At 41.8% G+C, this 23,262-nt stretch overlaps 1 protein-coding gene across 3 annotated transcripts in view; it reads left to right on the top strand.

Moving 5' to 3' along the window:
* pomgnt1 (protein O-linked mannose N-acetylglucosaminyltransferase 1 (beta 1,2-)) overlaps nt 1-23,262 on the top strand; it is an 80,481-nt gene that overhangs the window by 46,751 nt on the left and 10,468 nt on the right. For 2 of the 3 annotated variants that reach the window (XR_012101027.1, XM_073062978.1), the window contains exons 15-19: nt 8,637-8,765; nt 13,499-13,624; nt 13,883-13,947; nt 14,674-14,718; nt 15,060-15,195. Coding sequence is in view for 2 of the 3 variants with exons in the window: in XM_073062978.1 (XP_072919079.1) it covers nt 8,637-8,765; nt 13,499-13,624; nt 13,883-13,947; nt 14,674-14,718; nt 15,060-15,195 (501 nt within the window). In the remaining variant the exon portion in view is untranslated. Of the gene's footprint in view, nt 1-8,636; nt 8,766-13,498; nt 13,625-13,882; nt 13,948-14,673; nt 14,719-15,059; nt 15,196-23,262 lie in introns of those variants that run through there. The other variant, XM_073062979.1, reaches the window with a different exon arrangement.

Below are 23,262 nucleotides of genomic sequence, written 5' to 3'. Positions count from 1 at the left end.
GGTTGGACATGGATGATCTGTCTGGCTTGACAGAACTGTTTGAAGAAGTTGAAAATTTTAAAGGTATTCCCGATAATGAAATGAGGGCAGTCCTAGATGAAAAGGATGCCATTACCTTGAAGAAGTCTGCTGGGTTGGCAGATGAGGTTGTTTCAGCCCGCGGGGTTGAGTTTACTCCGGAAGGGAGTTGCCCAGAGAGTAACTGGGAGGATCAGGGGAATTTAGAATTTGAAAAGGGTACGGGTATTGAAAGCCTGGAAGAGGCAGTTGTCCCGTTTGAGTGTGTTCAAGATGTGGATGCACGTGGTACTGAACCTGGTAATGAAACTCAGGAAAAGTCTGAGGTATTTGATTCAGTTGAAAAGGAATGCAGTCTTTGTGGGTCAGATGGACTTGGTTCAGTGAAGAAAGGGTTAACCTTGGTACTAGTGGGAAGTGAGAATTCCCAGTTGTTTGTGTTCGAAGGTGTGTTAAAAGTTAGTGAGGAGATAAAAGGTGGTGATGTGAATATTATTATTGAAGGGAAAGGGAAAAGTGTAGTTCCTAAATTGAATGAAGAAAATTTAAAGTCTGGATTGGGGTCAGAAGCAGTAACCAGGCTGAAGGGACAATGGCTTGTTAACACGGTGCCTCGGAATCAATTACAGGTTGATTTGGAATGTAAAGGTGCCCCACACGCTATTGTTATTCAAGAGTGTGCTGTGAAGAGGCAGAATTTGAAATGCTGTTTGGACAAAGAGGGATTGCTTGCAGATTTTAAACTGGAAGCCAATAGAATGAAGGGTCCTGAAGATAAAACTAACGATTTGCTTAAAAATAAAGAATTGGGTGGAAATTCAGCCAATGGGCTACGTTTGGAAAGCATTGTTGATAAAATAACTCCTATGAAAGGAGCATGCAAAGGCCTATTCCACACTGGTATACAAGTTAACCACGTGGGAGTTAACTGGAAAAGTGGCGAGGGTTGACGGGATGCCACTTTAATTAACAGGATCCGGTTTTAAGGGATTTCGACAAAGCATGTAAATAATAAAGACAACACCATGGAAGATTGACTGTTAAGTTTGAAAGTAAAATAAAGATTAGTAGTTGCATGAAATTTTGTAATATACACAAAAGCTAAGATCACAACTCTTTAGTTTTGTTTTGCTGAAGAAAAGGAATAAAAATAGGTGGTTATTAAATTGGAGTCTGATGCTACAAGAATTTATTAAGGTACAAGATATTAAAGGAAGTGACAATGTAATCGCTAACTGTTTAGATGCTGAATTGAATGTATAACTGTATTACTCTGTAGTGAAAAAAAACTCTTTTGTATTGTGTTAGAATCTGAAATCCTGTAAGACTCTGTATTAATTAATTTTTACCTGTGGCAAAAATCCTAGAAGGAAGGGAGTGTTACGAATGTGAAGCAACTCTGAGGGGCCGAAGGGTACAAAGTCGCCCCGTCCTTTTTGAGAATCGCAAGATCACTATTATTTCGGGTCTGAGACCCAGGAAATGAGAGTGAGAGACATCCAGAATACACAAGGTTTGGAATGTGTCCTGACATAAGCGGAACGGAACCACTGATAATGGCCATTGTCTCTTGGAGAAGGAATTGTGTACTGAGTACTGTACTATTCATTGAAACCCCTCAGGGGACAACCAGAGTGGTCTGGTTGAGGGATTGCATCATCCCAACCTGATTGACATCTGAGACCCAGTGAGTAAGGATAAAAGAGGGGTCTGGGGAACAACCTCTTCAGACGCACCAGGAGAAATGCTAGAAATCTTGTGACAGTGTTTTATAGCAAAAGCCGGTGGGGGCTCGTGTGCGTCCTCCCTTGCCTGGGTGGCGAGCTCACCACGGAAGAACGGTTTAGCTAAAGGAGAGGTCACAATTGAACGGCCACGACAACGAGACACCTGACGGATTGAAATCATAAAGGAAGGTTGGAAAAAACCCGTAGCGGTAACTGTTCCCATCCTATCTCTCTCTCTCTTTCCACCAATTGCAACACAGCGAAAACCAAAATACGGCAGCTTGTGGAACTGCAGTGAACTTTATATTTCCATTTGACAATACATTATCCCCTAGACAACGATAGAGCTTATTTCTTATTGATTATTATTATACCCGCACTTTTAGATTTAGTATTCGTCAATACTAAGAGTAATACTCAGAGTTGCTTCACATTCGTAACAGTAGATATTTTTCATTTATTTTTTTCTTTCTTTATTGCACAGTTAGAGCAGTGGGGGTGTCAGACAGGAGAGTGAAATGCTCCTCTTGCAAGATAATGGAAGGCAGGGAGACCTCCAATGTCACTGACGACTGCACCTGCAAGAATGCGTGTGTGCGCGTGTGCGTCTGTGGACCCCAGAGTGGGAGCCCCTGTTCTAAAGGGAAGATGAGGCTATCTATCATGGCTGACAAGGGAAGTCAAAGACAGCATTCACTCAAGAGAGCAATCATATAATATAGCATTAATTAGTGGGGCGTTATGTTATTGAATTGGAAGACTGAGTTCATGGCTAAGGAGCCAAGTTTGCAGATGATATAAAGATGGGATGTGTGGCATGCAGTGTTGAGGAAACAAGAAGTCTGAAGAAAGGCTCAGAATAGGAGAATGGGCAAAGAAGTAGCAGATGGAATATAGTGTAGGGAAGTGTATGGTCATAGAAGAAATAAAGGTGCAGACTATTTTCAAATCAGGGAGAAAATTAAAAATGAACAGTTGTACAAAGGGACTTAGAAGTCTTCGAGCAGGATTCCCTAATGGTTAACACTGCAGGTTGAGTGCAGTTGAGAAAAGCAAATGCAATGTTAGCATTCATATTGATGGGATTAGAATATAAAAGCAAGGATGTAATGTTGAGGCTTTATAAGGCATTGTGAGCAGTTTTCACCCCCTTTTCTAAGAAGAGGTGTGCTGGCATTGAAGGGAGTACAGGGCAAATTCACGAGAATGATTCTGGGAATGAAAGAGTTAATGTATGAGGGGCATTTGATGGCTCTGGGCTTGTACTTGCCATCAAATATTGAATGGCCTAGATAGAGTGGATGTGGAGAGGATGTTTCCTGTTGTGGGGGAGGCTAGGACCAGGGAGCACAGCCTCAGTATAGAGGGATGTCCATTTAGAAAAGAGATAAGGAATTTCTTTACCAGAGGATAGTGAATTTGTGGAATTCATTGCTACAGATGACAGTGCAGGCTTAGTTATTGGGCAATTTAAAGTGGGGGTCGATAGGTTCTTGATTACTCATGGTGTCAAACGTTACAGGAAGAAGACGAGAATGACGTTGAGGGGGGATAACATCAGCCATGTTGGAATGGCGGAGCAGATTTGAAGGATTGAATAGCTTTATGGTAACAGCTTCTTCCCTCAGGTTCTGAGACTAATGAATACCCTACAACAACTGAGGTCTTGTCACTAGGACTACGAGCTGCTCACCCGTGCAGCATATTACATACACTTTGAATTATGTTTCATTATCTTAATATTTTGTTTAATGTGCTGTGTGTGATATGTTTTGTGGGTGTTCATATGTATGTAGTCAGTTGACAATAAACTTGAAACTATTGTTCCAAGATCCCGAATATTATTCCTTTTGTACTGGGTATCGCTTTAGCCACAAATGGATATTCAGAATCAGAAACAGGTTTATTAAAATTGGCGTGTGTTGTGAAATTTGTTGATTTGTGACAGCAGTACAATGGAAGAAAAACGTTATTCTAAGTTACAATAAAAATAAATAGTGCAAAAAAAAGGGATAATAAGGTAGGGTTCATGGATCAACCAGAAATCTGATGGCGGGGGGAGAAACTGTTCCTAAATCACCTTTGGTGAGTCTTCTGGTTTCAGTTCCTCCTACCTGGTGGTAGTACGAGAAGAAGGCATGTCCCACGTGGTGAGGGTCCTTAATAATGGATGCTGCCTTCTTGAGACACTGCCTTTGAAGATGTCCTCAATGGTGGGGAGAGTTGTGTCCGTGGTCGAGCTGGATGTATGCACAACCCACCGCAGCCAATTTCAATCTTGTGGATTGGAGCTTCCTTACTAGGCGGTGATTAACCAGTCAGAATACTCTCCACATTTCATTATGTATACTCTGTATGCATTTGCTGGAGACTTTAGTGACATACCAATCTCTTAAAACTTGTGCCAACCAACTGCAGGAATATTCAAGGACATGGTTCAATTTCTCGCTGCTGCAATAGAACATTCCCTCCATCTTCAATCATGCCAGTGCCCAAGAGGAGAGGGTGAGCTGTTCAATGACTATCTACCAGTGGCACTTACATCTACTGACCTGAAGTGCTTTGAAAGGTTGGTCGTGGCTCGAATTAAACTCCTACCTAAGCAAGGACCTGGACCTGCAATTTACCTATTGCCATAATAGGTTTATAGTGGATGCAATCTCACTGGCTCTCCACTGGATCACCTGGACAAAAAGTAATGCCTACGTCAGGCTGCTGTTTATTGATTACAGCTCAGTGTTCAACACAATCATACCTTCGGCTCTAATCAACAAGCTCCAAAACCTGAGCCCCTGTACCTCCCTCTACAACGGGATCCTTGACTTCCTCACCGGGAGACCACAATCTGTGCGGATTAGAAATAACATCTCCTCGCTGACAGTGTACACTGGCACACCTCAAGGATGTGTGCTTAGCCCACTGCTCTACTCTTTCTGCACGCACAACTTTGAGGCTAGGCTCAGCTCAAACACCATCTATACATTTGCTGACAACACAAATATTGTTGGCAGAATTTCACATGGTGACCAGGAGGCATACTGGTGTGAGATAGATCAGCTGGCTGAGTGGTGTTGCAACAAAGGCCTTGCTCGTAAAACCAAGGACTTCAGGAAATTGAGGGAACACGCACCAGTCCTCATCGAAGGATCAGCAGTGGAAAGGGTGAGCAGTTTCAAGTTCCTGGGTGGCATGGGACGTGTCCACCAGCAACACACTGCATCGATGGAAATCTGGAAAGATGCACAAATTACCGAGGAAGCGTGGAAAAGAGCTGGGCTGCTGGTCAGATTGAAGGGAGGGGCTTTTGGATCCCTCTGCCCACCATCCTACTAGCTAATGTGCAAGCCATAGAGAACAAAGTGGATGATCTTAAAGGGAGACTCGCCTACTGCAGGGAGATGCAGAACTGCTGTGTATTCTGTTTCACAGAGACCTGGCTCTCCCCTGCCACCCCTGACTGTGCTACCCGACCAGAGGGATTTTCGATCCATCGGATGGACTGCATGGTGTCTTCGGGCAAGACGAAGGGAGGTGATGTCTGCCTACTGATCAACACTGCGTGGTGCTTGGACACAATGGCACTGACAAGCTCCTGCAGTCCAGACCTGGAACATCTGTCGGTGAACTGTCAACCTTATTATCTGCCACGGGAATTCACCTCGGTAATACTGACAGCGGTCTACATTCCCCCCCCCCAGGCGGACGTGGAGTGTGCTGTGAATACACTGTATGCCAGCATCATTGAACTTGAGACCAGGTATCCGGAGGCTTTACTCATTACATCTGGGGACTTTAACCAGGCCAACCTCAGAAAAGCGCTGCCAAAGTTATACCAACATGTCTCCTGCTCCACTAGAGGCCCGAATATACTTGACCACTGCTACACAGCAGTCAAGGATGCCTACCGTTCCATCCAACGACCTCACTTCGGAAAATCGGACCATCAGGCCGTACTCCTCCTCCCGGCTTACAAACAGAAACTGAAGCGGGAGGTCACTGTGTCAAAAGTGTTGTTGCGTTGGACAGAGGAAACGGATGAGGTCCTCCGTGACTGCTTTGAATCGGTGGACTGGTTAGTATTCAAGGACTCGGCAGCTAACCTTGATGAGTATGCCTCAGCTGTCATGGACATTATCTGGAAATGCACAGAGGACTGTGTGTCTTGCAAGACGATCCGGGTATTCCCTAACCGGAAACCTTGGATGAATTATGAGGTCCAGTCCCTTTTGAAGGCTAGAGCTGTGGCTTTTAGGTCTGGAGATACCAGTTGCTACATGGAATCCAGGCGTGAACTCCGGAAAGCCATTAAGGGTGCCAAGAGGCAATATCGAGCCAAGTTGGAAGCCCACGCTAACCAGAGGGAAGCCAGTAGACTACGGCAGGGTCTAAATGAGATCACTGGACGCAAAGAAAAGGCTGGGAATATCAATAACTGTAGCGCTTCTCTTCCTAACGAACTTAACGTATTCTACGCAAGATCCGAACAGAAGAGGAGCGTCCCGCCCCCTCCGGATGAACCAGACCTGGTGGCATCGAGATTCATCGTCACCGAGGAAGACGTTAGAAGAATCTTCCTGAAGATAAATCCAAGGAAGGCGATGGGCCCAGATGGTGTCCTGGGACGGGTTCTCCGGGCCTGTGCAAGCGAGCTAGCTGGAGTGTTTGCTGACATCTTCAACTGCTCCCTGCTTCAGTCTAAGATCTCCTCGTGTTTTAAGAAGGCAACGATAATCCCGGTGCCGAAGAAAAGCAAGGTGGCATGCCTGAATGACTGCCGACCTGTGGCTCTAACATCAATTGCTATGAAGTGTTTCGAGCGATTGGTTATGGCACACATCAACCATAATCTACCGGTCAACCTCGACGCTTTGCAATTCGCCTACCAGAACAACAGGTCAACGGCAGATGCCATCTCTCTGGCACTACATTCCTCCTTAGAACACTTGGAGAATAAAGACGCATATGTAAGGCTCCTTTTCATCGACTACAGCTCTGCCTTTAATACCATCATTCCAGATAAACTGATTCCTAAGCTCCGGAACCTGGGTCTTAGCACTCAGATCTGCAGCTGGATCTTCAGCTTCCTCACAGACAGGATCCAGGCTGTAATGATAGGGGACAAGCTCTCCTCTACAATCACTCTGAGCACCGGTGCCCCACAGGCTGTGTACTCAGCCCCCTGCTGTACTCACTGTACACCCATGATTATGTAGCCAAATTTCCATCAAACTCAATGTATAAGTTTGCTGATGACACCACAATTGTAGGCTGCATCTTGAGTAATGATGAGTCTGAGAAGAAAGAAGAAATTAAGAACCTGGTGGCATGGTGCGAAGACAATAACCTATCCCTCAAGGTCAGCAAGGCGAAGGAATTGGTTGTTGACTTCAGAAGGAGTAGCGGACCGCATGACCCCATCTACATTGGTGGTGCGCAGGTGGAACAGGTCAAAAGCTTTAAGTTCCTCGGGGTGAATATCACAAATGACCTGACTTGGTCTTATCAAGCAAAGTCCACTGCCAAGAAGGCCCACCAGCACCTTTACTTCCTGAGAAAGCTGATGAAATTTGGTCTGTCCCCTAAAACCCTCACTAATTTTTATAGGTGCACAGTAGAAAGCATTATTCTAGGGTGCATCACAACCTGGTATGGAAGTTGTCCTGTCCAAGACCGGAAGAAGCTGCAGAAGATCATGAACCTAGCCCAGCACATCACATAAACTAATCTTCTATCCTTGGACTCACTTTACACCACACGCTGTCGGAGCAGTGCTACCAGGATAATCAAGGATAAGTCCCACCCAGCCAACACACTTTTTGTCCCACTTCCCTCCGGGGGAAGGTTCAGGAACATGAAGATACATACGGCCAGATTTGGGAACAGCTTCTTTCCAACTGTGATAAGATTGCTGAACAGATCCTGAGCTGGATCTGGGCCATACCTTCCAAATATCTGGACCTGACTTGCACTACTGTACTTTCCCTTTTCTATTATCTAATTATGATTTATAATTTAAATTTTTATTATATTTACTTTGATTTGTACTTCAGGGAGCGCAAAGCGCAGAAACAAATACCACTGCGATGATTGTACGCTCTAGTATCAATTGTTTGGTGACAATAAAGTATTTGTATTTGTCATCTTTGCTGCAGATCTATCCTGGGCCCAACAATTACAAAGAATGCTTGATGCAATTACAAGGTGGTATGACAGGGTCAGTATTTCATTAAAAAGTTAAGGAGACTTGGTATGTCACTAAATGTGCTTGCAAATTTCTACAGTTGTGCCATGGAGAGCATTCTAACTGGTTGCATCTGCATCTGTTATTGAGGTACCACGGTAATGGAGCAAAAGCAGCTGCTGAAATTTGAAAACTTGGCCAGCTCTATCATTGGCACTAGCTTCCCAGCATTGAGTGTTGTTATTTTCCATAACATTCAAGTAATTTTGATGTCATTTGAGTCCTGCATAGTGGATCAGATTAGCATCTGTTATGGAGAGGATCATAGAGGTGGAGGGGATGGATTGTGTAATTGGGTTTTAACTCAAAATGATGGTTGCTACCACTTTAGCTGTGTTTAGTGTGTTCAGCTGCTCTACTTGTATTGGGAAATCACTGCCTCCTTATTTGATGCCTTTTCCATTGAAGTGTTTGTTCTAAATGACAATATTAAATTAAATTTTGTGATAATTTACAGTGTTTGTAAAGGTAAATGGAGAAAGTTAACTTCTGTTTTAAAGCATTTTGATACATCTATGTTCTTATGGTTGATTTTCTTTCTGCTCTACAAATTATCTGTGACTGATGCTGTTATCAGATCAGTATTGCTTGTTGATTACTTGCTGTTCTCCATGGTTGAAAATGAGTGATACTTTGTGTGTAAACCTTAGGGCTATGAGCACACAGCAGAGGACATTGCTCTGCTCTATCGAGTAGAGAGTATGCCAGGGCTTGGATGGGTTCTAAAGAAGAGCCTTTATAAAGATGAGCTGGAGCCAAAGTGGCCAACACCAGAAAAGGTAAGGTTGTTTTAATTCCTAGTCCATTAATTCAATGTTAGTTCCTATGTGTTATTCTGACAGCTGTTTTAATTTTTTCCATAACGATCACTTTGAGTGTATCAGTGTGACAATTTTTTTTTCTTTCTGCTCTCTCTTTTCACATTTTTTTTCTTGGCAGGAATTGTAGAAAAAGTATCTTAAATATGTATGTTAATTTCCTTTTGAATTGTTATACATTAGTGGAACTGTGCAGTAATTATTTACAAATTATTTTAATTTCTTATGGGGATGAGAGATGAAATTCAGAAAAAAAAGCAGAAATACCATGTCCAACTTAAAGAACTTTCTCTTTCTCCCTTCCATTCCTATTGCCTTTGCAATAAGGCATCTCTTCAGAGAGTGAGCCATTAAATGGATTTTTTTGGTCAATGTACTTGTATCAGACAACTATTTCCTCTCTTTCCCGGGCCAGATCATTTGCATTGTACAGCTAAGGAAAAATTAAAAGAAACCATAATAATTTAGTAAAGATCCCTAAGTTGTCATATTTTGATTAACCAGGATGTGATGTCAAGAATGGAGCAATAATTATTATTGCCAATTGAAAGAGTTGGTGCAAATTCTTGATTCTGTTAGTGTAGTTGGAAATAATTGATTATCTGAAAAGCATTGTCCTATCTTTTGTTGATGGGTAAAGTACAATATTGTAGTCGCAGCGTGTCAGAGGTTATAGTAATCAAAGCTATATTAAAAAGAACTGAGAAGTTGTAACATGAAGGGCTAACTTGCCAGCTGGTCAAAAGTTGCTTCTACTGTGCCAGTCACTAATTGGTCTGTTCAAAGGATGCGGTAGCATTGGCTTCTGGAGATTAGAGTGTGCCAGATGCTCTGCCTCTTAGCCAAGGCCTTCCTTCAGGCTGGATCGTAACCAGGACTGAAGAACGATTGGAAAAGTGTGCCGCTGCGCATACACTTCGGTTGAATGTTTAGTGTTGTAGTTGTGTAATTTGGGACTTGACCAAATACCTGTTTGAGTTAGAAATTAGTGTTTAGTGTTGTAGTTTTGTAACTTAAGGGGCTTAGATAAGTACTTGTGTGACTTCGATACTTAGTTGAGTGTTTCACTGTAAATAAATAGTGAAAGTGCTTGTACGCAATCAGTGTCTCCTGTCCCACTTACTGAATCTGCTTCTGTCAAACATTTGGCATAGTCAGCAATGATCCAGAGATTGAACAGAAGTTAAGTTTCTTTAGAAGGGAAAATAAGAGAAAGAACTCTGTGTGACCAGTGTCATGTCCCAGGGTGGAATGACAGCAGTGCGAGATTTGGGAGTCTTGCCAACCTACTTGATGCCTGGAGACTGGTCAGACAAGTTGGACTCCTGTGAGGTGAATATCAGACACCACATAATGTCTGTACTTAATAAGGCAGGTTCCTCAGGGGAAAGGAGAGCCGGAGTGATGCTTTCACAATTGCTGGCAGCCATCGTAAAGCACCAGCAAATGACGATCACACAGAGAGAGCTGGAGACAGCAAGCCTCAAGAATGAGGTGGTGGTGCTGCACCAGCATTGTACCACCATGGAGGAAGCTTCTCATTCAGCACTGACCCAGGCTGAAGTGCTAGAAGACAAGGGTACGAAGATAGCCTGTTGGGTAGTGAAGGTGGAGCATTTGGAGGCTGTCCGACAGGCTAACTGGCAAATGGTTCCTATTAAGGTTTGAGCCTTGTTGCTGCAGGGAGATGATCCAAACGTGCCAATTGGGGATAGGGATATCTGGCTAGATGGTGAAGATGGAGGAATCAGAATCGGGTTTATTATCACCGGCATGTGACGTGAAATCTGTTAACTTAGCAACAGTTCAATGCAATACATAATCTAGCAGAGAGAAAAAAATAATAAACAAACAAGTAAATCAGTTATGTATATTGAATAGATTAAAGAAACGTGCAAAAACAGAAATACTGTATATTTTTTTTTAAATGAGGTAGTGTCCAAAGGTTCAATGTCCATTTAGGAATTGGATGACAGAGGGGAAGAAGCTGTTTCTGAATCGCTGACTGTGTGCCTTCAGGCTTCTGTATCTCCTACCTGATGGAACAGTGAGAAAAGGGCATGCCCTGGGTGCTGGAGGTCCTTAATAAAGGATGTTGCCTTTTTGAAACACCGCTCCCTAAAGATGTCCTGGGTACTTTGTAGGCTAGTACCCAAAATGGAGCTGACTTAGACTTACAACCTTCTGCAGCTTCTTTCGGTCCTGTGCAGTAGCCACTCCATACCAGACATTGATGCAGCCTGTCAGAATGCTCTCCACGGTACAATTATAGAAGTCTTTAGTGTATTTGTTGGCATGCCAAGTCTCTTCAAACTCCTAATAAAGTATAGTGGCTGTCTTGCTTTCTTGATAACTCCATTGATACGTTGGGACCAAGTTAGATCCTCAGAGATCTTGACACCCAGGAACTTGAAGCTGCTCACTCTCTCCACTTTTGATCCCTCTATGAGGATTGGTATGTGTTCCTTCATCTTACCCTTCCTGAAGTCCACAATCAGCTCTTTTGTCTTACTGACGTTGAGTGCCAGGTTGTTGCTGTGGCACCACTCCACTGGTTGGCATATCTCACTCCTGTACACGCTCTCGTCACCACCTAAGATTCTACCAACAATAGCTGTATCATCAGCAAATTTATAGATGGTATTTGATCTATGCCTAGTCACACAGTCATGTGTATACAGAGAGTAGAACAGTGGGCTAAGCACACACCCCTGAGGTGCGCTAGTGTTGATCGTCAGCGAGGAGGATGTTATCATCAATCCGCACAGATTGTGGTCTTCCAGTTTGGAAGTTGAGGGTCCAATTGCAGAGGGAGGTACAGCGGCCCAGGTTCTGCAACTTCTCAAATAGAGCAGAGTTGTATGATTCTCTCTGTACAGCTCAGATCTATGACCACATGATCCCATATCCAGCATGGGGCCCCTGGGAAATGCCATGGGAGTACTACAATAGGCCCTTCCGAGGTCAGAGATCAGGGGGTTCTCCACTAAGGAACTAGAGGGATTGGCGGATAGGTACAGGCCAGGCAGAAGCTGGTAAGGCCCCTGGTCACGTGATTGTTGAGGATATGGGATGATAGGGGTACTGGAATGAGTCTATCTAATAGAAAGAAGGGCGCCTTATGGGGTCTGTCGTTCCAACATGTGATCAACAACACACAGGATGCTGCTCACTCCCTGTAAATGTAAATAAATCCTTATGCGATTGGGCAGCAGTGTCGGTCAAGGTCAGATACCCTTCCCGCCTTGAGTAGGATTTAAAGCCCTTGGCAGAGTGAAACACAGAAGAGAAAGGGACCAGGGCTCTTTGCCAGTGGTTTTGTGTTTTATATGTAGTTTAGTGGGGTGCTTGTCGGGGTTATAGTAGCCTGAGGGCTGACTAGTCATGGTGTTGTGTCTTTTGAGGGCTAGAATGTAATGTAAAGGATAAACTTGCCTACCGATAGAAGGCCGCTTCCACGGTGCCGGTCGCTGATTAGCCATTTGAAAGATGTAGCAGCTGTCTCCCATTAGCTGGCTTTCACGCCGTAGCACCATCTTCTGGTTTCGGGCCCCCCAGCAGTATAAGAATAGTGCGTGCCAGACGTTCTGACCCTTGATTAGGGACTGGGTCCTTTCAGGCTGGGTCATGACCAGGGCTGCAGAGCCATTGGGAAAGTGTTCTGCTGATATAAGGGCCCCACACAGAGACAGACAGTTTGTTAGAGTTGTGTAACTTGAGGGGGCTTAACAAAGTTCCTGTTTGAGTTAGTAATGTTATTGAATGTGTAGTGTTGCAGTTTTGTTATGCAGGGGGCTCAAATAAGTACTTGTTTGACTTCGATGTTTGGTTGAGGGTTTCACTGTTTGTTTATAAATAAATAGTTATCGTACCTACTTGCAATCAGTATCTTCTATTCCACTGACCGAAACCACAAATCTGCTTCTGCAAAACAAAGTCTTAGTTTTTAAAATGAGTGGGATCCATGGTCATTCTTATAGATGGCGAATTTTTACTAGAAACATGAATATTTATGAAATTTTAATAACATATAGTAATCATACATTAAATAAATGTCAACAGGGGCCAACTTGTCATGTCTGTGCTATGGGGAAATGCCGTGTATACCTGGTTGAACCAGAATGCTTGTGACATTGACATCTTGCCAAGTGTGGATGAATATATTGACAATTGTTGCCCAGATCAAAGACTCTGCAAATTATTAATGCATAAGTGCCACTGATGTTATCTGGAAAGTTTAAATTAAAATCAATGTACAACAATTCATTTTTATCCAAGTGGTTTTATCAACACTTTGTTTTGATAAGAGATGTCAGCACAATTGCTTTGAGTTAAATGCTTTCTTTTACATGTTTAAACACTCCATTTGAAGAAATATTTTAAAAAAATGTCTTCATACTATCATGCATTACATAGTAATTCTATGAGATAGGAATTTATTTTCTATTTATCAAAGAAAATTTAAGAGTTTATTGTGGTCATGGTGAATGCACCTTTAAAGTGCATAGTATACAACTGTGGCATTGAACCAGGATCAGGAGCATCATGCAGGCTGAGTGTATTGTTTTGGACAAAGCAAATAAATAAATAAACCAATAAATAAATAATAAAGAAGTAAATAAAAATGCAGCTATATACCCTGATATTTAGTTTAAAGAAGATTATTTGAGTTTTAACTTCTGACTACTTCACAGCTCTGGGACTGGGACATGTGGGTGAGAATGCCTGAGCAAAGAAAAGGTCGGGAATGTATTATCCCAGATGTATCCAGATCGTACCATTTTGGCATCGTTGGACTCAATATGAATGGGTATTTTCATGTAAGTACTAGGTGGTTGTATTAATATAAAGCTGCTCTGATGGGATGATTTAGGGTTGGTCAAACCAATTTAGTTACAGTGATAAACAGCTGATGTGTGCTGTGACCTTTCTGGTTGGCTTTTGTATAGTCAGCAGTACCGTCAATAGCTGAATGATTAGTGATTAGGGCTTAATTTTAATCTATTTTAATTGAGTTGTAATGTTTTGTTGTTCTGAATTAACACATTTTGTGTAATTCACTTTTTTTTCTTTTGTAGGAAGCTTATTTCAAGAAACACAAGCTCAACACTGTTCCAAATGTGCAGCTCAAAAACGTAGATAGGTATCTTGTACTTTTATCAGTCTTTGGCTCTTTCGACATCTCATTGTGTCCCAAATAGTCTTGTGTGCTTCATTTACCTAATGTTGGTATTTGACTTATATAACTATATAACAATTACAGCACGGAAACAGGCCATCTCGGCCCTTCTAGTCCATGCCGAACGCTTACTCTCACCTAGTCCCACTGGCCCGCACTCAGCCCATAACCCTCCATTCCTTTCCTGTCCATATACCTATCCAATTTTACTTTAAATGACAATACCGAACCTGCCTCTGCAACTTCTACTGGAAGCTCATTCCACACAGCTACCACTCTCGATGAGTAAGGAAGTTCCCCCTTGTGTTACCCCTAAACTTTTGCCCCTTAACTCTCAACTCATGTCCTCTTGTTTGAATCTCCCCTACTCTCAATGGAAAAAGTCTATCCACGTCAATGCTATCTATCCCCCTCCTTATTTTAAATACCTCTATCAAGTCCCCCCTCAACCTTCTACGCTCCAAAGAATAAAGACCTAACTTGTTCAACTTTTCTCTGTAACTTAGGTGCCGAAACCCAGACTTTTCGGCAATTTTTGAACCAGAAATTTACTTGTGCCCCATTCTTGTATTTAGATCAAAATCTATTTGTTTTTACACTTTATACTAATGATTCTTAAAAGCCATTTTAAAACATTGTTGATAAAATATCTTTGCATGCTCATGGGCTCAAACTTGACCTCTTTTCCAGTTTGAAAAAGGATGCATATGAGAATGAAATTCACAAGCTGGTAAGGTAAAGTAGTGCTTTGTTTAAATAAAACTGCTCTTCTTCTCACTTGTTTTCTTTCTGATCCCGTTTCCTGTTTAATATTTATATAGAATAAGAGGACAGGGTATAAAAGCAGCTACTGAATTGTTTAGCTTTTCATTTCAAGAATTTCTGTGATTGGAAAATGTTTACTTTGTACCATTACCTTTAATAAGCAGTGATCATGTTTAACTACCCTTAGTAGTAATCAAACAGTTTGGTAATTGTTGATTAACTAAAATGAACCTGCTCTTTGCAGTATATACAACATAGCTTAACTTCAGTTGACCTCTTGGATTTCTAATAATTGGTGGTTATTCCTGCAGTGAGGCCAAGGTTCTAGACCATACCAAAAACCCCTGTGAAGATAGTTTCATTCCAGACACCGAAGGAAAAATCTACATAATGTACATTCGAATGGAACAGGAAGATGATTTTATAACCTGGACACAGTTAGCAAAGGTAAGAGGGGTTTTCTTCTGGTTTGAGCCTCAAAAAGTGACTCATAAAGAGGCACAAGAAATATTATTCTGAAATTAGAAAGTACTTGACTGTGTAAGCATGGTGTATCTGCATTATGTTTGGGAGAATCCCATACTGATTTGCGGTTCAACAGATGAAATGTGGGGTTTTCCTCCTGTTTAAGGAATGGTAAAACTAAGAGGCATCTGATCATTGTAAAGGGATTTATCTTGATTGGAATGTAAGTCATGAGTTTTGGGGGAATGGTTTAAGTAGTTTGTAGACAATACCAGAACTGACTTTGTTACTGTTGTAAAGCTGTAGAATTTAGGAAAATATAAGAGATTTGCTTAGGGTGAAGAAAAGTAGCAATTGGAGTCTATGGGATTGTTTGGGAGGTGGCAGGGCAAGGGTGAAAACAAGGCAAAGGAATAAATGGAAATAGGGAAAATATGAAGTGCAGAAGACCAGATGACATTTTACAGATTCCTCAAGATAGCTTGCAGGTCAGTAAGGTAATTACAAAGGTAGTTTATCAATGGAGAAATGGAATGTAAAAGAAAGGAAATCATGCTAGAGTTATGTGAAACATTAAACATACAGTTAAGAATTCTGCGTAGCTCTGGTCATTGCATTTTAGGAATTGTGAAGCACTAGCGATGATTAAGAGGATATGTACAAGTTACCATGGCTGAGAGAGATGGTTTTGGGAAATGATTAACTAGGTTATGCTTGTTTACTTCAAAACAGAAAGCTGCGGCAGGTGCATAAAGGTGCATAAAATAGTGGCGTAGAAAGTTTCTTTGTACGCCACTTTCCTTCCCAGAGAAAATGTATCACCTTAATGGTAAGATAACAGGACTGTAAAAGAGTTTAACATGTTCTTCTATCCAGGTGCAGTGAGGACAGAAACATTTACTGCATTTAATTAGTGGGCGAGCGGTCACCGGGTTATAACCTGCAAGGTTGGGGGAAGAAAATTGGGATATGTTTCTGATTTAAATTGAAGTTTAAGAGAGAGTTGGTGACAATTCCTTCTGGAGTTTTTGTACCAGTTTTAAAAAACCCCATTGGGATTTGTCCGTGGAGCGGGAGATCACCGAGAGAGTTGGCAATAATTCCTTGTTGAGTTGATATGCCAGTGTTTAAAAGGAGCTGGGCGTGTCAGAACTTGTCTGCAGAGTTTAAGATGGCCTGGTTATTAGTCACTTGACAAGGGTCAATGAAAAGGAATGAAGTGCAAGTGGAGTGGGCCCGTGTTAACAATGAGAGGCTTTGGCTCAACTGGCAGAGGCTCCAAGTAATTTTCTGGAAAGTTTTTTTTTTCTTTAATGATACATAGCCAGTGCATTGAGAAGGAAACATAGAAAACCTACAGCACAATAGAGGCCCTTTGGCCCACAATGCTGTGCCGAACATGTACTTACTTTAGAAGACCAGGAGTCACTTAAAAGAGCCTATTGTATCCGCCCCCACCACCGTTGCCGGCAGCCCATTCCACACACTCACCACTCTGAGTAAAACAACAACTTACCCCTGACATCTCCTCTGTGCCTACTTCCAAGCACCTTAAAACTATGCCCTCTTGTGTTGGCCATGATCTAGGCATAATGGCATGTTCTTTGTGAGAGATGAGGGAGCTCTGGGAGATCACCAGTCTCCCTGATAACTACATCTACACAAAGTGCTTCGAGCTGCAGCTCCTAAGAGACCATGTTAAGGAACAAGAGCTCCATCGGGATGACCTTTGCCTCATACGGGAGAATGAGGTGGTGATATATAGGAGCTACAGGGAGGTATTCACCCCTAAGTTGCTGGGGGAAGGTAGCTGTGTGACTGTCAGGGAATAAGCAGCTAATGCAGAGTCACCATTCTCCTCCATAATAATTATACTGCTGGGAGGAGAGGGGTGACCTACCAGGGGAAGACGCAGCGACTGGCACAGAGTCTGTCTTTGTGGCTCAGAAGTGGGGAGGGGGGGGGGAAGAAGAGGTGTGTAGTATTGGTAGGGGATTCCGTAGTTAGAGGAGGTTCTGTGTTTGTGACACACCCTGATGGTATGAAGCCTCCCAAGTGCCAGGGTCCTCTTGGATGAGGTCCACACCATTCTAAAGGGGGAGGGTGAAGAGACAGATGTTGTATTGGTACTAACAACATGGGTAGGAAAAGGAATGGGGTCTTAGAGAATAAAGGGAGTTGGGTAGAAAGCTGAAAAGCAGGGCCTCAAGGGAAGTAATCTTGATTTCTGCCTGTGTCATGTGCCAGTGAGAGTAAGAATAGAATGATTTGTCAGATGAAAGTGTGGCTGAGGAACTGGTGCAGGGAGCAGGGTTTCAGATCTCTTCTGGGAAGGTATGACCTATACAAAAGGGATGTGTCACACCTGAACTCAAGGGGCACCAGTATCTTTGGTTTGCTAGAGCTGTTTGGAAGGGTTTAAACTAATTTGGCAGTGGGATAGGAACTGGATTGAAAGGGCTGAGGATGGGGCAAGTGGTACACAAGTAGGTGCAGTGTATAGTGGGACTGTGAAGAAGGACAGGCAAAACATAGGACAAAATTGCAGTCAGTAGGGTGAGTTAAAGTATGGGGCGGCGCGAAATCAAAACCTGATTAAAAACAGAACTGAAGATGTTATATTTGAATGCACGCAGTATGTGGAATAAGGTAGATGTTCTTGTAGAACAGTCAGAGATTGGCAGGTGTGACATTGTGGATATTACTAAGTCACAACTGAAAGAGTATCATAGTTGGGGGCTTAACATCCAAGGATATGCGTTGTATTGAAAGAACAGACAGGTAGACAGGGAGTGGTGTGGCTCTGTTGGTAAAAAATGATATCAAATCTTTAGAAAGGGGTGACGTTGGGTCTCATAAATATCATTGATTAAATCAGTAAGTTTTTCAATTCCATAATCTTCAAGGGTGATAATTTGTTCTATCACTAATTCATCAGGACCTGCTGCCTTTCCTTTCTTCATCTTATTTGTTGCATTACGAACTTCAGATTTTAAAATACTTGGACCGTCAGTGTTCTTCTTAATTTCTGGTTTTTCACCTTGATTGTTTTCAAACAATTCCTGAATATACTCAGTCCATCTGTTCATAATCTCATCTTTTTCCATGATAATGGTACCATCCTTTGCTTTCAAATATCCACCTGAAGAATAGAGGAGCTTTTCACCAGTAATATTCTTGATTTGTTGATGTTTCATTTTTGGATCAGTAATAGGGATTCTTTCTAGTTGCTCACATTCCTGGTTTAACCATTCTTCTTTGGCTTTTTGACATAAGCTTTTAACTTTTTTATCTAAGGACTTATATCGTATAAGAATTGTTTTCTTCCGTCTCCTTTCTTCCATTAGATTTTTGATTTCATCTGTCATCCATGTATTCTCTGTGCTTTTTTTCTTTTTTGGGAATCACTGACTTTGCTGATTCTACCAAGGCATCTTTTAGAGAGTTAAACTTCATTTCTACATGATTGCTATCATCTTCAACATACTCTATTTCTAGACTTTGAAATCTATTCCTTACTTCAATTGTAAATTTTTGTTTTTTAGTTTTCTTCTTTAATTAATTGTGAGTAGTCATTGAGTAGGGATTGATTAGGTTTTTGCTTCTTTAGTTTAAGTTTTACTTTTACGTGACATATTACTGGGGTATGGTCACCATTACAGTCTGCACCTGGATATGTCTTGCATTGAGTCACTGAGTTTCTAAATCTTTGGTTTACAGTAATAAAGTTAATTTGATTTCTGGTGTTATTACCTGGACTTTTCCAGGTCAACAAGCGTCTTGGATGGTTTTTAAAGTAGGTATTCGTAATGACCTGACCATTCATCTTGCACCATTCTACCCATTTCTGACCCCTTTTATTTCTTTCCCCTAGTCCAAATTTTCCTATGATATTTCCATTAGCACCTTGTCCTACTTTAACATTTAGATCTCCCATGACAATAACAATATCTTGAGATTTGCATCCATTCTTTGCTTGTTCAAGCTCTTCATAGAATTTATCTATATCCTCATTTGTTCCATCTGTTGTTGGTGCACGTACTTGTATAATTGCTAAATCAAATGGTTGCCCTCTGAATCTAACAAGGAGCACTCTTTCTGATATTGCCCAATGTCCTAAAACACTTGCCATGTTTTCATCTATAAGTATTTATCACTCTTCCTAAGAAACCCAGAGCAATAGCATGTGAATTATGTAGGACCATACTTATAAGATACTTATAAGAATTTTGATGACAAGAGCTAAAAATAAGATACAAGCTGAAATAAGTAAAGAACAATGTGGTTTTGTGAAAGAACCGCGATATTGATGTTAAGGATACTATCAGAACAAGTTATTCAAATGCAAAAAGATTTGTTTGTTTTATCAACTACACAAAAGCATTGATAAAGTGAAGCACAGTAAGTTATTTGAAATACTACAGGAAACTCTAGATCTAGATTTGAAAGACCTCCGCCTAATCAGAAATCTGTACTGGGAACAAACTGCTGCTGTAAGAATAGATGGAGAAGTGAGTCAGTTTATGAAAATCAAGAGAGATGTTATACAAGGGTGTGTTTTCTCCCTGGATTTGTTTAATGTGTACAGTGAAACAATATTACAAAAAATAAGAGACACCTGGGGAATCAAAGTTGGCGGTGAAATCATCCATAATTTCAGATATGCAGATGCACTGCATATGGGGGAAGAACTACAAAAGTTCATTGATATAGTCATTGAAGAAAGTGCAAAAATGGGTCTATCTGTCAGTTGCAAAAAGGCAGAATGTATGGTGATATCCAAAAAGAAGGAGAATCCTATTTGCAGGCTGAGAATAAACAGGGAAAACATAAAACAAATACAGAACTTTTGCTACTTAGGAAGCTGAGTGACATTAGATGGCAGGTGTGACATGGATATCAAAAGAAGAATAGAGATGGCAAAAGACACCTTTACGAGAATGAAGAGTATGCTGACCAACACTAAACTAGGCATGAAAACCAGCCTCAGAGTACTGAAATGTTACTTTTATCCAGTTTACTAGAGGAGACGAATTGAAGCAACAGAACTGTGGTTTTTGAAGAAGATGCAAAGAATATCATGGACGAAACGAATGTCTAACGAGGATGTCATGAACAGAGCAAGCACAAAAAGAAATAATGTATGAGATCATGAAAAGGCAACGTAACCTCATTGGACAAGTGATTAGGAAAGAGGAGTTAGAATGCACGGTAATTATGGGAAAGAACTGAAGGGAAGAAAGCAAGAGGAAGACAAAGACAAGTGATGATGGAGACAGCAGCCAGAGAACTGGAAATGAATACCAATGAATTGATCCACTTGACCTGAAACAGGAGTGTGTGGGCCATGGCAGTCAAAGCTCAAACTGCGCATGGCACCTGATGATGATGACATAGGATCTAATGATGTAGAATCCTTTTGGGTAGCATTAAAAAACTGCAAGGGTAAAAAGACCCTGATGGGAGTTAAATACAGCCCTCTGAACAGTAGCTAGGATGTAGGGATTAAATTACAATATGAGATAGAAAAAGCATGTGGAAAAAAAAATACGATAGTCATGAGGATTTCAATACTCGGATAGATTGGGAAAATCAGGTTGATGCTGGATCCCAGGAAAGGGAATGTGTAGAATGCCTATGAGATGGCTTATTAGAGGAGCTTGTGGTTGAGTCCATTAGGGAAAAACCGATTCTGGATTGGGTGTTGTGTAATTAACCAGATTTGATTAGGAACTTAAGATAAAGGAACCCTTGGGAAGCAGTGGTCATAATATGATAGACTTCATCCTGCAGTTTGAGAGGGAGAAGATAAAGTGAGATGTATCAGTGTTACAGTGGAGAAAAGGGGAATGAGAGAGGAGCTGGCCAAAGTAGATTGGAAGGGGACTCTAATGGGATTGACGCCAGAACGCAGTGGCTGATGTTTCTAGGAGCTATTTGGGAGGCATGGATAGTTATATCCAAAGAAATAGTATTCTAAAAGGAGGCTGAACAACTGTTATTGATGAGGAGGTCAAACATAGCATAGAAGAAAAAAGAGAGGGTATATAATAGAGCAAAAATTAGTGGGAAGTTAGAGGATTGTGAAACTTTTAAAACCAACAGAAGACAACTAAAAAGCCATAAGGAGAGAAAAGATGAAATTTACAGACGATATGAAGGTAGGTGGAGGTGCAGATAGTGTTGAGGAAGCAGGAAGTCTGCAGAAGGACTTAGATGGAATATTCTACGTTATTCTAGACAGAAGGAATTGGTGGCAGAGGGAATATAGTATAGGGAAGTGTTTCATTGTCAAGTCATTTCGACCATAAACTGCTGGTACAGTACACAGTAAAAATGAAACAATGTTCCTCCAGGACCCTGCTGCTACATGAAACAACACAAAACTACACTAGACTATGTGAGACAGCACAAGCCTACACTAGACTACGTAAAACAACATAAAAACGGCACTAGACTACAGACCTGCACAGGACTACATAAAGTGCACAAAACAATGCAGGGCAGTACAATAATTAATAAGACAATAGGACCGGTAGAGGACAAATTGCAATATAATAATAAATGATGTAGATGTCAGTCTGGACTCTGAGTATTGAGGAGTCTGATAGCTTGGGGGAAGAAACTGTTGCACAGTCTGGTCGTGAGAGCCCAAATGCTTTGGTACCTTTTGCCAGATGGCAGGAGGGAGAAGAGTTTGTGTGAGGGGTGCGTGGGGTCCTTCATAATACTGTTAGCTTTGCGGATGCTGCGTGTGTTGTAAATGTCTGTGATAGCGGGAAGAGAGACCCCGATGATCTTCTCAGCTGACCTCACTATCCGCTGCAGGGTCTTGCGATCCGAGACGGTGCAATTTCCGAACCAGGCAGTGATGCAGCTGCTCAGGATGCTCTTGATACATCCTCTGTAGAATGTGATGAGGATGGGGAGTCGGAGATGGACTTTCCTCAGCCTTCGCAGAAAGTAGAGACGCTGCTGGGCTTTCTTGGCTATGGAGCTGGTGTTGAGGGGCCAGGTGAGATTGTCCGCCAGGTGAACACCAGGAAATTTGGTGCTCTTAATGATCTCAATGGAGGAGCCATCAACGTTCAGTGGAGAGTGGTTGCTCCGTGCTCTCCTGAAGTCAACAACCATCATAGTTATGCACCTTGGTAGAAGGAATAAGGCATTGACTATTTTCTAAGCAAGGAGAAAATTCAAAAATCAGAAGTGTAAAAGGACTTGGAAATCCTCCTGCAGGATTCCCTAAAGATGAACATGCAGGTTGAGACAGTGGTAAGGAAGAAAAATGGAATGTTAGCATTAATTTCAAGAGGTCTAGAATATAAAAGCAAGGATGTAATGCTGAGGCTTTATAAAGCAGGAGTCCGACTGCACTTGAAGTGTTGTGAGCAGTTTTGGGCCCCTTATTTAAGAAAAAATGTGTTGGTATGTTTGTGGGGGTGGGAGGGGTTGTTGCCTTGCTGCTTGTGTGTGGGTGGGGGAGGTAGGGGGGCTTTGGGGTTCTACCATTTTAACTGTCATTCATTCTTTGGGGCACTTCTCTGTTTTCGTGGATGGTTGCGAAGAAAAAGAAGTTCAGGATGTAAATTGTATACATTTCCCTGACATTACATGCACCTATTGAAACCTATTGAGAGAGTCCAGAGGAGGTTCATGAAAATAATTTCAGGAATGTAAGGGTTAATGTATGAGGATAGCTCTAGACCTGTACTCACTGATTTCATTGAAACCCATCAAATATTGGAAGGCCTAGGAGCTGTTTCCTGTAGTAGTGGAGTGGAGGACCAGAGGGCACAGCCTCAGAACAGAGGGATGTCCATTTAGAAAAGAGATGAGGACCAACTTCTTTAACCAGAGGAAGGTGTATCTGTAGAATTCCTAGCCATAGATGACTGTGGGGGCCAAGTCATTAGGTATATTTATAGTGGAGGTTGATGGGTTCTTGATTACCTAGGGTGTCAAAGATTACAGGGAGAAGGCAGCCATGATAGAATAGCGAAGCAGACTTATTGGGACAGATGGTCTGATTCTGCTTCCATGTCTTCT

Source organism: Hemitrygon akajei, chromosome 12 (genome assembly GCF_048418815.1).
Source record: "Hemitrygon akajei chromosome 12, sHemAka1.3, whole genome shotgun sequence".
Lineage (NCBI taxonomy): Eukaryota > Metazoa > Chordata > Chondrichthyes > Myliobatiformes > Dasyatidae > Hemitrygon > Hemitrygon akajei.
Note: the sequence above shows the minus strand (reverse complement) of the source record. Positions and strands in the feature narration are given on the sequence as shown.